The 15,247-nt window shown below is 35.5% G+C and overlaps 1 protein-coding gene across 2 annotated transcripts in view; it reads right to left on the reverse strand.

Moving 5' to 3' along the window:
- Nucleotides 1–1,759: 1,759 nt before the first annotated feature.
- Nucleotides 1,760–15,247, reverse strand: part of LOC123528979 (isoleucine--tRNA ligase, cytoplasmic-like) — a 53,682-nt gene continuing 40,194 nt past the window's right edge. For both annotated transcript variants that reach the window (XM_053522396.1, XM_053522397.1), the window contains exons 21-29: nucleotides 13,196–13,298; nucleotides 12,857–12,940; nucleotides 11,159–11,275; nucleotides 9,771–9,938; nucleotides 9,172–9,267; nucleotides 7,733–7,915; nucleotides 5,969–6,226; nucleotides 3,189–3,482; nucleotides 1,760–1,998 (exon numbers count right to left, since the gene is read on the reverse strand). In XM_053522396.1, coding sequence (XP_053378371.1) covers nucleotides 1,861–1,998; nucleotides 3,189–3,482; nucleotides 5,969–6,226; nucleotides 7,733–7,915; nucleotides 9,172–9,267; nucleotides 9,771–9,938; nucleotides 11,159–11,275; nucleotides 12,857–12,940; nucleotides 13,196–13,298 — 1,441 coding nt within the window. In that variant the 3' untranslated portion in view covers nucleotides 1,760–1,860. The remainder of the gene's footprint in view (nucleotides 1,999–3,188; nucleotides 3,483–5,968; nucleotides 6,227–7,732; nucleotides 7,916–9,171; nucleotides 9,268–9,770; nucleotides 9,939–11,158; nucleotides 11,276–12,856; nucleotides 12,941–13,195; nucleotides 13,299–15,247) is intronic.

Consider the following 15,247-nt stretch of genomic DNA (forward strand, 5'->3'; position numbering starts at 1 on the left):
TTGGGATCATGGAGTACACTCATTTTTACTATGATAGACAGCCGGTGCAAGGGGGCGCGAGGGGTGTTGCACATTTCATTACCTCTCATGAACAGACTCAATCAAACGAGTCTATTATGTTGCTTGGTTGCAATCTATGCTTCCAAAGGATCTTTTCACGGATTTTATTGACAAACACAAAAATCAGTTCCCCACAAATATTAATGATTTTACAGTAACTAACTTTGCAAGACTTTTTTTTCTAATAAAAGGTAGCTGCTATTGAAATTTATGCAAGAATTCTATTTCATTAACAGTTATGCAAATTATGCATATGTTGGGAAATTCCTAACATGTAAATGACAAGAGGGCCATGATGGCCCTATATTGCTCACCTGTTATCATTGCACTTGAGGACAAGAAGGTCCTCAGAAAAAATATCTAAGTCCAAAGGACAGTAACAACAAACGGAAGAAATTTAACCAAAAAGAAAAAAAAATCTTACAAGGTACAGATATGTCAAAATACACCTAAAAATTGGAGGTACCATCCATGTTGTACCACAGAAAAGTGGTCTCGGTTTTTCCCTACAGCCAATAATAAAAAAGTTACTAAATATAAGCATATAGCAATGTAAAAGGAAAGTAATTAAAAAAAAATTATTGTAAGTGAACAAAAGAAGGATCTGCCAAATAAATCTGTTGACATAAATGAAATTTCAGATCAGTATCTTCATTAGTTACAGAGATATACCCATTTTAATTTGAAATAAAGGGAGGTAATTTGATATAAAGTCAGTCCATAGTTATCTAACCTGATTGGCTCAGTCCAACTAATGACAATATTGAAATTTCAAATAAATCCTATAAGGACTTACTGATATAAATCCATTTTGATTACAATCAGGGGAAGTAATCAGATATAAAAATAACCCTGAACCTACGCTTGGATCTAATTATCGAATTATTGTTGTTGAAGTTATTTTGGAAGTTTGTATCAAATAAAACAATAAATGAAGTCTCTATATGGCTGCAAAAGCCAAAATAGCCAATTTTGGACCTTTAAGGGGCCATAACTCTGGAACCCATAATAAAATCTGGCCAGTTCAAGAAAGGAACCAAGATTTTGTGGTGATACAAGTTGTGTGCAAGTTTGGTTAAAATAAAATCATAAATGAAGCTGCTATTGTGCAGACAAGGTCAAAATAGCTAATTCTGGCCCTTTCAGGGGCCATAACTCTGGAACCCATCATGGGATCTGGCCGGTTCAACTAAGGAATCAAGATCTTATGGTGACACAAGTTTTGTGCAAGTTTGATTAAATTCAAGTCATAAATGAAGCTGCTATTGTGCAGACAAGGTCAAAATAGCTAATTCTGGCCCTTTCAGGGGCCATAACTCTGGAACCCATAAAGGAATCTCACCAGTTCAAGAAAGGAACCAAGATCTTATTGTGATACAAGTTGTGTGCAAGTTTGGTTAAAATAAAATCATAAATGAAGCTGCTATTGTGCAGACAAGGTCAAAATAGCTAATTCTGGCCCTTTCAGGGCCCATAACTCTGGAATCCATAATGGAATCTGGCCAGTTAAGAAAGGAACCGAGATCTTATGGTGATACAAGTTGTGTGCAAGTTTGGTTAAAATAAACTCATAAATGAAACCACTATTGTGCAGACAAGAAATTGTTGACGGACGGACAGACGAAGGGTGATCACAAAAGCTCACCTTGTCACTATGTGACAGGTGAGCTAAAAATGTTGATAATAAGCATGTATCCAGTAAAGTTACAAACACTTTATTTTGTTTATTTATAGTAACAGCACTGGTCTTAAAACAATAAATAGGAACTTTTTATTATAATGTCTATTCTTTTTATGTCATCATTGACACACCGCATAAAGGGTTTCAGAATGTAATTCAAGCAGGTTTTTAACATTCTGTGTAGTAACTTCGTCTTTCTGACCAGGTTTTCTGTACAATTTCACCTGTCGGCCATTTTGTCCTGCCAAAACCTGCACCTGAAACAGCAATTTAAAGAACTGAAACATTTCCTTTCTTAATCCGGATTCACTTCAAATTTCCCTTAAAGGTGGTCAATCACATTTAATGAACATTTAATGACATTTTTTACTTTTTGTATATTCTGGTAGAGAATTATTTAAGGAACAAAAAGACCGATTACATAGAGTTAGATTCCTATTTGAAATGTATATTTTATTGTTTTTATAAAATTTTGTAATACTCCCCTTTAATATGAAAGTATACAAAAAGCTGGGTATTTCTTTTTATTTCGATACAATGTCTAGTTTTACATTTGCATTTGATAGACGTATCAACTATTGAACAATCTGAACCAAAATGCAAGTTTTAAAGCTGTGTGTAGCTTCTGAATTCATTTATTTCCAATCTATCTTGGTTGCCCAACCAAGATAGGCAAAGGGAGGTAATAATAATTTTTCAAACTTGTGTTTCTAATGAATTCCATCTAAATACATAATTTTTAATGCAAATATTTTACAAATATATTACAATATGTCTAATAAGTATGTTTATCAAATTTATACTTATGATAAAATAACTCTATCTTGGTTGGGCAACCAGGAAAGGAAAATGAATTTTTAAAAATATCTCCAGTGAAAATCTAATTTGTATTAAGTGCTAAGTGAACATAAATGAGTGTAAATGATCAGATGCTAAAGTTTCGAAAAAATCCGTTACATGGCCAAAATCTGATTATCCACCTTTAAGAAAAGCCAGTTGGCACTTTCCACTCTGAAATTAGCCTAGGACTGAAATTGCAGATTCTTTTTAAAATTCATCATCTAGACTATTATAGAATTTAAATTAGATCTTTTTGTGCACTTCTAATTTTTTTTGCAATAGCTTCAGTGCCACCAGGAAATCGACAAACAAAGTCCCACACAAATATTAATGAATTAATGACTTTACTGTACACCAATTGTTAATTGCAATTGAAGAATCTGGCAAAAAATGCTTTTACAAAAAAGTAAATATAGTTAAAACATGTACTTAAAACTTCTTGCAACTGTAATATTGGGTGTTAAAAATTCTGTATAATCAAAACTTTCGATGGGCTAATAATAATCCCTTGAAATTATCTGTCCAAGAATTCTTTTAGTTAAGGTATAGGCAGCGTCTCAGGTAGTTGTTTTATATATATATTTTTTTAATCATTTTATGTTGTTACCTGAGACTGCAGTTGTGCCATTGTACAAGTGTCTCCTCGGGGATTCTCCAAGAGTAGTGTCCCTTTGCAGCTCTTCCCACCAGCACCTTTATACTCCACATTGGCAAAATGGCAGACTGGAGACGTTATATTGCAGGCAGTGGTTTTATCACAAACCTCACCAGTACAGGGGACCACATACAATGTTTTTCTGTTTAAACTGCTAGTGTTTCCAGATGATGGCAGGACTGTTTGAAGATTTGCATCCGAATAAACTTTTACTTTCCGTCCCCTGACACCAAACACAGACTGTGCCTGTAATGTAAACAGAAATTCATTAACTTATCCATATAAATCAAGCAAATTTCATTTTGTTACAACCAATTTTGGTCATTTTTCTGCACAGTCGCTATAAATATAATTTGCATATACCAAAATGACTGTAAAAAGTCTCCCTGTACTTGAACTGTTATGTTTTCTGGTCCTTTAGGAGCATGAAATACATTCAGTTTCTTTTTAGAAGAATTCCACTTGAGCAGGTGCTAGAAGGAGTGGTGGGGTGGGAGAGTGTTGCATTACCTCTCATGTAGAGACTCAATCAAAAAGAGTCTGCTATTATTTTGCTCCGCTGTGTTCTATGCTTCCAAAGGTAATACATTTTATTATTTTTTAGTTTAAACTGCTTTATCACATTACGTCTTACAAAGTTAGGTTCTTTTAAGAACACTATCACATCATAATACAACTAGCTAAACAAGGAGCTGCGTTCAATAAGCGCTTGATGCCCCCGGTGGCATCTTTGTCGATACAAAGCAACCTCCAAGTCCAAAACGAGGTCAAGGTCAAACCGAGGTCAGGTGATGTTTGAAGATGAGGAATGGTCACAGGTTACATCTGCATTAGCATCAAGTCATTCTAGTAAGGCGTAAAAAAAAAAAATTGCTTCCGGTACCCCAACCTACCCTAAATTTTTGGCCCGACCCTGAATGTTTTTATGGGCTTGGAGAATACTTTTTTCAACTTTTTAACAAAAAGTTGCAAAACTGCACTTTTTATGCTTTAAACATGGCCAGTGATGTTAGAAATCAACTTACTGATGCTCTAAAGGCATAACCTCCTTATTTATAATCATTTTTTGACACAAAAATAATTTCCGAAAAGTCTCCCTTAATAAAAAAAAAAATTAAAAAACCCCCCCCAAATTTTCCAACCTACCTACACTAATTTTTTTGAGCATGTTACCGGAAACAAAGAATTTTTTTTTTAGGCCCAAGGGGTATTGATGCTAGACGAAACGGTCCCATTTGGTTAACCTTGTATGGACAGAAGAATGAACGAACGGATGGACGGATAGGACAATCACTATATGCCCTCCCGCATCAGTAGATGCCGGTGGCATAAAAACAGACTGAATGACTTTGTCGAAACAAGCTGGAGTTATGGGACCTGATATATGAACTTGATTTATGATCCTTTCAACTTGTTTTGAAGTTACAATGCAATGCTTCATTTGTTTGGTGTTTAGCACTGTTTTTTCAACAGTATTTCAGTTATACAAGGCAGGCAGTTAACCTAACCAGCGTCCTGTATTTTGTACCAGTATGTCCAGTACTAACCTATTTTCCGCAAGTAACTGCCACAAGAATCAGAAGTGGACGACGAAATGACTTGAGATACAATGTCTTCTATAAAACCATCACAATATATGCCTCATCTAGGATTGAACTCATGACACTGTATTCTGTAGATCTGCCCTCTCCCTACTGAGCTAAGTGGGCAGGCTTCAATTGTTTCAGAGATGTTAAAAAACCCATCAATTTTATATGTCAGAGTTGGGACAAATTTTGTAAAAATAATAGGCAACGTTAGTGAATTTTGGTGTGTAAACTTACATTATGATCTGAAATTTCAATTGAATGAATGAATAAGTTTCAAAATATCAAAAGAAATGTAAATTTTAGGAAAACTTTCCAAGTGCAAAGGGGAAGTAATTTTGTCAAAACAAAGGTCAGAGTTATGGGATCTCCAATGTTATGATCCTACAAATATACTGTAAGTTACAACATGATACCTGTATAAGTTCCCTAGATGAGTCAGGACAGGACAGGGCCAAATTGGGTGACAGGACACAGTGATTCCTATATAGCTCTCCCAACAGGGTTTGGTGGGAATACGCTAATTTAGCCTATAAAATGCTCACTGTATTGTGGTAACCTTCTCTAGCAATCATGATATCCCTTTAAATTACAATTGTGGAAGCTAAAATGTCAATATTTTTTTCCAGACTGACATATAAATTTCAAAATGGTGTGTGACATCATTTTAATGTGTGTTGTTGTGTTGGGAGTTAAAATCAATATTTTGGATTTTTTCTCAACCTAAAGAACACAAGAAAATCATTTATACCTGTAAATGGGTCTGTAATTCAACAATAATTAGTTTGGCATAAGAGAAATATGCACTGTTTTTTTGTTTGTTAAACACAAGACATACAGGTCATATGGTGATTTTGCGGTGGATGATGACCATCAAATGCCCCTTGAAACATTCTTTTATGCACCCGCAGGTATCCCTGGATGGCTTCCTAACCGAGAAGAACTCAACACCCTAAGCAATATTTTGAAGTCACAGCAGTGAGGGACAAGTGACTTGAAGTCAGTGGCCTTAACCACTCACTCCTATAAGTCCCTGTACTCCTTTTGTACAGTAATATTGTGTTCCTCAAGTCACTAAATAAATCCACTGCATACCATGTATATTTTTCGGAACAAATTTATAAACCATTAATTTTTACAACTTACCTGTTTTCTCAGTGAGTCAGCTGACAAAACAAACTGACCCTGTGGATTCTCCAGCAGTACTGTGGCCTGGTTGGAGCCTCCACGGCCCTCATGGCAGCTCATACCACATAACTGGACATTTACAAATTTACACGCAGGTTTCACACCATTTTTCACAGGAGCTGGTGACAGTGTCGCCACAACTGGAGCTGTAGATGATGAGGCCGCACCATCAGCACCCCTTTTAACAATAGCCATCTCTAATTTGTTGTTTTTCACCTACAATACGTATGTTAAAGTGTTGGATTTTACAATTATTTGACACAAAAACATCAGTTATTACTGAGTATACATACTGGAAAGTTAGTCTCTTAAAGCTGTGTAATCGTTGTTAATCTGAATTTAGTGCTATTCAGATTCACAGCTAGCCAACCAAATGTCTATTGTAGCCCTTATCACTCGTATTCTCTGCATTAAACTGAAAACATTATTCCCCACTAAATCCAGACTGAAAACTAGAGCTATCACTAAAGGTGATGAATGTACCTCCCGCATGCACTGACACAGTACATTGCAATTTGACGCACACAAAATTGCATTATTACGTGGACTGTATGTCTATAGACTGTATGTATACAGTATAGTAACAAAAAAAACAAAGTCTCATAACTATGCAGAATATTTATCTAAAAGAACATAACATGCACCATGCAGATTGTATGTATATAGTATGTTTAACAAGAAACAAAGTCCTATAACTCTGCAATTTTTGTTGTTGAAAAAACCTAACATGGCCCATGCACAACTACTGTTGTTACTGAATTGTTTCAAGGGGATGAGGAGAGATGGTGTGCACAAGACTATGTCTATGTATATAGTATAGTAACAAAAAACAAAGTCCCTTAAATCTGCATTTTTTTTTTCTGACAGAACCTAACATGCCCCATGCACAGCTACTGTTGTTACTGATCACTTGTGTGAAGTTTCATTAAATTGTGTCAAGGGAATGAGGAGAGATAGTGCGCACAAAATTGTGTCTATGTATATAGTATAGTAACAAAAAACAAAGTCCCATAACTCTGCAATTTTTCTTTCTGAAAGAACCTAACATGCCCCATGCACAACTACTGTTGTTACTGATCACTTGTGTGAAGTTTCATTAAATTGTGTCAAGGGGATGAGGAGAGATGATGCGCACAAGACTGTGTCTACAGACGGACAAACTGACAGACAACCTGAAACCAGTATACCCCCCCCTCTTTACAACTTTGTTGTTGGGGGGTACAATAAATAACTCATTAAACTTTACTATTAAAACTGTTACAGAGAACATGAGCCTTGCCAGAGTATTAGACTCCCAAACTCAAGATTGTTAGTTCCAAACTAGGTTGACCTAATACCAAGGAGAAAATAACTACAAAATACTGTAAACACAGAACAAAATCTTGTTGTTTCCACGGTAGCATCAATACACAAAATAAAATATTAAAATAAATATGCAATATCTACTTCTACTTTATTTTTGTTACAATCCAAGAATTCGCAGCCCCACAGAATGAATATTTTGGCCCAGATATTGAATGATATATAACAGTCATAGACTTATTTTGATCACCTTGGCTTATGACAATTATTCATCAAATAATATTTTGCCTTTAACATATACTTAACACCTCGTACATATCAAAATAAATAGAGGATTTGGTTGAAGATATCAGCCAAATATGGGCAAAACTACAAAAAAGCTGTAGAAAGAAAGCAGAATACAAGAATGCCTGCACATACCTTGTAGTCCTTCTTCGTGGGGTCTGATACAACCAGAACTTTCTGTCCGGGTGGTACTGGGTAAGGTACCAGAGGTTGTTTGATGGTTGAGAAAATAAAATCTGAGAAGTTAGTGATAATTTTGCCGAGCTCTGGGGTGGTATCATAGTACACTGTAATGTCATCTGTCGGCATCAAGCCAGCCTGGAATATTGAGAGTTTTCTTATGGTTTAGCTGTTATCTAATTACAAATGGCCTTCGTATAAGCTTGTTTTCTTTTCTGTTCGGTTGATCATCATTTCTTTCAACAGTATTTCATTTACATAATAGCTTGCAGTTAACCTTACCACGAGGGCTCAATGCGCAACTAGTCTAAGTGTATATAGAAATAGAAGCAGATAGACTAGTTTCGCGTTGAGCCCTCGAAACTGTCCAGTGTTTCTGAATTCTGTGCCAGTAATTACCTATCTCCTTCAAGTAACTGCCAACTTCTCCACATGAATCAAAAGTGGAGGACGATTTATTTCATACACAATGATTTCTATCATACTGTCACTGAGAACATGAGCCAAGCCTGCAGATCGGTCTCCACTGTCAAACTCACGACCACAGCTCTATATATCTATGCTATCTCAACAGAGCTAAACAAATTGGCTTTATAAGCATAATTGTAAGGAAATGCAGAAACATGAAAAGTTAACATTGAAAATGTCCAATTAGTATAGCATATTTTTTAATATTTACGAAACTGCACGACTGACAAGCTTCATTTATTTTGTTGGGTTTAGAGTGACTTCATATGACGACTTCGCAGCTTTTGATGGTGGAGGAAGACCCCAGGTACCCCTCCAGTAATTGTTTCAGGCATGGGCTTGCACCTGGCCAGAACCACTGACCTTCCGTAAGCCAACTGGATGGCTTCCTCACAGGAGATATTCTAAACCCAAAGCGAAATTTAGACCCCATATGATGTAGGAGCATACCAAGTATATGGCATTTTTCTTGATAGAAGTTCATGAAGGCTTACTCTCTACTTTTCAATTTGCAAATTGTTCCATTAAAATGTGAAAAAAAACTTGCCTAACACTCAATTCAAATCAATATTTTTTTATTGTCAGTAAAACATAGTAACATGATAAACATAAGCTACTGTAAAATCATTAAATTTCGTGGTCTTGGTCAAAACAGCAATTTTGTGGGGATATGAATTCGTGGATTTCATCTTTTTAACATAAAATGAATGAGAATTTAACTTGTTTCGTTGGGATTAAATTTCGTGGATTGACTGATCCACGAAAATGAGTCCCCCACCAATATTAATGATTGCACAGTATGTATAGCTTTTTACCAACATAATCAACATTATTCAAAATTTAAACAAATGTGATTTTTTTCCACATTTACACAACTGAAAGCCTTCTTTTACTTTTACGCTGTATTAAATGTAGAAAGAACGTACCTCCTTCCTCAATTTTTGGATACGGTTGACAACATCTCTTGCCAAACCTTCATCCAACATTGACTGGTCTGGTGTCACTTCTACTAGCACTAATACCTGGATTATACAATATAAATCTTATATTCTGACAGGGTGACAGTTCAGAAATGTCATTTTTTGTCAGTATAGCACACAATTACTTTTCAACAGTTCTCTTTTTTAAATAGATCTACTCAATAATACAGGCTTCTTAGGTGACTATCTACCTTTTATCAGCATTTCAATGGATTTCAAAAACGTCTGTCTACAAAAAGATGTTCCATAGAATAACTGTATTATACATGTATTGTATTTATGTAGCCATCAATAAAGGTAATGTAGCCATCAGTAAAGGTAATGTAGCCATTAATAAAGGCAATGTAGCCATCAATCAATGTAATGTAGCAATCAGTAAAGGTAATGTAGCCATCAGTAAAGGTAATGTTGCCATCAGTAAAGGTAATGTAGCCATCAATCAATGTAATGTAGTCACCAGTAACGGTAATGTAGCCATCAATCAATGTGATGTAGCCATCACTAAAGGTAATGTAGCCATCAGTAAAGGTAATGTAGTATCTTACATGAGGATATGCATGTGCATCGTATGTTGGTGATCCCTTAGCTCCATCAAACTTGTACATCAGTCTTAGATCTCCTTCCACCAGCTTGTTTCCAAGGACCTCGATCTCTCCAGTCTTCTCAAAATCCATCAGCTGTTTGTCTGTCAGTTCCTGGATGGCCTTAGTTACCTGGAATATAGTAACAGTAGTTAGTTAATGAAATAAATGCACCTTGTTAACTAAATTATGAAATACAATCAAACATCTCTCGCTGCATCATCAATGGTGTAAGCTTGTGGCAACTGGCTATTTTTATTATACTTTTAATGTTTGGATCGCACAAAATCCTGGATAACTTAAGTTATTTGATTATCTCCTTGAAACTCCCATTGATAAATAATTACTATACGCGTAAGTTGAGAATGCTAGGCTGCAAATTGGAAGTTCAGGGCTTTTTCACCCTATCTCACGGGGCCGATATTCGGCCCCATTCCCAATGCCAAATATGCTCTATTTTTCCCAATCTGGAGCAAAAAATTCCCAATCCAATGAAATATTTCCCAACTGAAATCAGTTACTTTCTGTTTTTCAATAATAATTCTTGCAAAATTAGTTTTGTTTGCCAAGTAAATCAAACAAAATGTTGGAAAAACCAACTCGTTTCTATTTTTAGTAACATGACGTCTGCAACCTGGCAAAAATAATTATAATATTTTGCTGAAGAAATGTATGATTTATATGCAAAAACCTCTCAGAATACATAACAACACAAATATTAATTGAATAAAGTACCCAAAACATGTTGACAGGTAGTTCTTATACCATTAAAATCAATTGTCACATATTTTCGCGACCCAGTTTTTACACTCGAAAATACATGTACAACATTTTGCCATTCTACTTTTTGGATAATTTCAGTTATAACTTTGGTGAAAACAAACTGTAAACAAAAAATTTAGCATGACAAATAAGGAGTTACTGTATTTATAGGCAAAATTTCACAAGAGGATACTGTCTACCAGTAAAATTTGAAACTGAAGATTTAAACTAATATATATTAATTAAAAACTCACTTAATTTGTCAGTATATTTTCCCAAATTTGACAATTAACCACGTTAAAAATTCCCAATATGACCAGGGGCCTTTTTCCCAAAACCCTCTGAAAAAGCCCTGAAGTTCCATTAGGACAGATTATTTAGGCTTGTACTGACATATTACTTGATTTGTAGCAAACTTCTTGAAACATCAGTTGGAACTGACTAAGGCACTGATTCTAATAAATTTTCAACAAATGGTTTCCTATTTACGATTTTCTTGTTTTAACTTTAGACATTTATAACAATTTTTTATCAATAAGGGTCAGTCAATACAGCATTAATTCTATAAAAGATTTTTTTTCAGAACTTACTGATTTAAACTGTTGTTTCAGTTTGGCTCCCAACACTCTATGATCAGGTTCTGCATGCAGCCGGGCACCATACTTCTCTTTGTCTGTTGTAGTTGTGAGTTTCTTAACATTCAGCTCCTGTCAAATAAATGAAAACATTCCATTTCAAATACAGTGGAGTCCGCTTATTTGCATGCCCAATTTGTCAAAGCAAAATATGCAAATAACCGGGCTATTCGTTTATCTGAATACACGTATATGGCATCTGTTTCGGTATGCTTCGGCTGCTCTAGGAGCAATGGTTATTACTTTGAATCAATACGGCAACATTAATATGTCACTAATGGAGTGATAAATCATACCTGTGTATGTTTTAAACAAATAAAGCTGTAAACGACAATACTGTTGAAGTATTTTCGACGAATTGATAGCGAAAGTACTGTCCTAGGTAATTATAAGAAGGAAGTAGAACGTCATCAGCGGTGTAGCATAAGAACTGCTACAAGTGCGAGAATCACGTTGACGAATTTGTCACGCACCGATTGTCACCAAGGCGACGTGAAACAGCTGATCGGCTAGAGTAATTCACAGTAATTTGTCGGCGTCTTTTGATAATTTTTAACGCTGTTTGCGACCAAATTAGTGGACTTTAGCCAAATGTTTTATGCAATTAAGCGGGACGGATTAAAAATTCAATGCAATTATGCGAAAAACTTTAAAGGTAAGTATATAGGGATCGATCGGTGCTTGAAGTTCGTATGCGAATATCCGGGATATGCGATTAACCGATATGCAATTAAGTGGAACGTACTATAATACTGCCTTTATTTGCACTAAAATATACTATGACGTTTAAACTGAAATCTAACGAAATCAATGAAGTGTGACTGACTGCCATTTTCACATAATCATAGAAAACTATATAAATCCCATTCTAATATGACTCAATTAATCTTCCTATTTGAAACTGTGTGTTATTAAGCAACAGAATCATGCTTTGTACATCGCAATTATTACATCATAGTGTCAAAAGTCATAGAGGCATGCTGGAAAAGAAAACCAAACAAAGCAGAACAAGGAGCTGCATTCAATAAATGCTTGATGCCCCCGGTGGCATCCTTGTCGATACAAAGCAACCTAAGTCCAAAACGAGGTCAAGTTCAAGGTCAAGGTCAAACTGAGGTCAGGTGATGTCTGAAGATGAGGAATGGTCACAGGTTACATCTGCATTTGTATCAAGTCTTTCTAGTTAGGGGTATTGATGCTAGACAAAACGGTCCCATTTGGGTTAACTTCGTACAGACGGACGAACGAGCGGTCGGACAGGACAATCACTATATGCCTCCCGCATCAGCAGATGCCGGGGGCATAAAAATATTTGGTGGATAACTAAAGCATACGAGGTATATTACCTGAAGTATTTGGTGGATGACTAAAGCATACGAGGTATATTACCTCAAGTATTTGGTGGATGACTAAAGCATACGAGGTATATTACCTCAAGTATTTGGTGGATGACTAAAGCATACGAGGTATATTACCTCAAGTATTTGGTGGATGACTAAAGCATACAAGGTATATTACCTCAAGTATTTGGTGGATAACTAAAGCATACAAGGTATATTACCTCAAGTATTTGGTGGATGACTAAAGCACACATTGACAAGGTATATTACGTCAAGTATTTGGTGGATAACTAAAGCATACAAGGTATATTACCTCAAGTATATAAGACTGCAGTGACTGAATATCTCTCAGCACATCACCATCTCCAGCAATAGCAACTACTTCCTTCAAGGGATACTGAAAATACAAGATAGGATTTTAAGAAAAGATATGGGAAAAATGTCAACATTTAACTAGAATAAAAAGCCTTCCAATTAAGTGAATATACAGGACACTCTGTTATACAATGAGGTTCTCCATTTTCTACAACTGGAATTTTCTTCACATGCATTATACAATAGGTGGGAGGTTAAAATCATAAACTAAAGGGAAACTGTTTAGCCCAACAACATCTAAAGGTGAATGAGTAAGTTAAAAGAAAAACTTGCATACCCTGATCGGTAAAGTGTTCCTTTCCCTGACAAGACGACCCAGTTCAATGACTGACTGCATACTGGCAACAGCTGACTCAATATGTGTATCAATCAAATCCTCCCTATAAATGATCATACAAATCTTGTAAGAATTTTCTTTAGGCAAGATAATTATTGTCATACTTATAATGAAAATATGCGTATATCCAGACTTCTTTCATTTATATTCTTGACCTACTTCTATAGAAGAAAAGATGAATGAATGAATAAGTTGGGTTTTACGGCGAATCGAAGAAGGAAAGATGAGTCCACCATATTTTTAAATACAACCCTTCTAACCTTCAACTGCAAAATTTGTGCAAAATTCTTATAATTACATTCTATTCTCTTTCATTTATTAATCTGTTACACTTTTCAATCTATAAACCTCACATGTAAATGAAGCACAGGAATCCAATGTCAATAAACAATATAATGAGCAGATATTAAACAGATAGACAATTATCATTAACTGCTTAAAGTGACCAGTGCATCAATTTAAATGCATGAAACATCCCTTTCTTTACTCTATGGCTTTACAAATAAAGTACTATGTATGTAAATACACTAGGTGGGGTAATGCCTATTGGAACAAAATTATTTTGTCTCAGACTGATTCAGTTTATGTCATTTCAGAAGCCCTGGTTGTAAATATTATGTTAACAAGAGCTGTCTGATGACAGCGCGCTCGACTTTTCTTAGTGCTTGACTCTGAATTAGAAGTTTGCCAGTAAAACCTTTATAAAACTTTAACAAACTAGAATGTGTCTGTAGGACAAAGGGTGTGCCCCCCCACTGGTATATTTGTCACAAATAAGGGGCAATATTCAAATGTTTGCAGTCTTAATGGGGTATAGCCCCAAACAAACATTTTATGAAAAGGATTCATTATTCTAGGCTCTATACTTTTTCAGCTATGAGCATCACAAACAAAAAATCCACTATTTTGGCTATTTCAAGGGCCATAACTCTGTAATAAGAGCTAAGATTCTCAAGAAGAATGCCAAGTGTGCAAGGTCACATCACGTTAAAAACTCCAGCAAGGTTTCCTGAATTAACATCTAATACTTTTTGAGCTAGGCACATAATTAGGTGAAAAAGTGCATTTTTTTACTATTTCAGGGACCATAACTTTAAAAATAGAGGGTGGAGCCAGCCAAAAAATTAGAGGTGTGCAAGGTTAGATCATGATAAAGACTTATGCAAGTTTTCAACCATTTATATTAAATACTTTTTGAGCTAGGTGCGTCACAAGGTGAAAATGTACATTTTTGACTATTTCAGGGGCCATAACTCTAAAAATAGGTGGCGGACCCAAATGAAAAATAGGAGGTGCGCAAGTTCATATCATGATTAAAACTCATGCAAGGTTTCATGAATCTATAGCAAATACTTTTTGAGCTAGGCATGTCACAAGGTGAAAATGTGCATTTTTGACTATTTCAGGGGCCATAACTCTGAAAATAGGGGGCGAAGCCAAATGAAAACTAGAGCCATAACTAAAGGTGATGAATGTACCCCCCGCATGCACTGACACAGTACATTGCAATTTGACGCACACAAGATTGCATAATTATGTGGACTGTATGTATATAGACTGTATGTATACAGTATAGTAACAAAAAACAAAGTCCCATAACTACGCAGAATATTTATCTAAAAGAATGTAACATGCACCATGCACAACCATGGTTGGTACTGATCACTTGAGTGAAGTTTCATTAAATTGTGTGCAAGGGCTTGGTAGATTAGGCACGGACAAGATTGCATATGCAGACTGTATGTACATAGTATGTTAACAAGAAACAAAGTCCCATAACTCTGCAATTTTTGTCGCTGAAAGAACCTAACATGCCCCATGCATAACTACTGTTGTTACTGATCACTTGCGTGAAGTTTCATTAAAATGTGCCAAGGGGATGAGGAGAGATGGTGCGCACAAGATTGTGTCTATGTATATAGTATAGTAACAAAAAAACAATGTCCCATAACTCTGCAAATTTTTTTTTCTGAAAGAACCTTACATGCCCCA

Source organism: Mercenaria mercenaria, chromosome 13 (genome assembly GCF_021730395.1).
Source record: "Mercenaria mercenaria strain notata chromosome 13, MADL_Memer_1, whole genome shotgun sequence".
In the NCBI taxonomy this organism is placed as follows: Eukaryota; Metazoa; Mollusca; class Bivalvia; order Venerida; family Veneridae; genus Mercenaria; species Mercenaria mercenaria.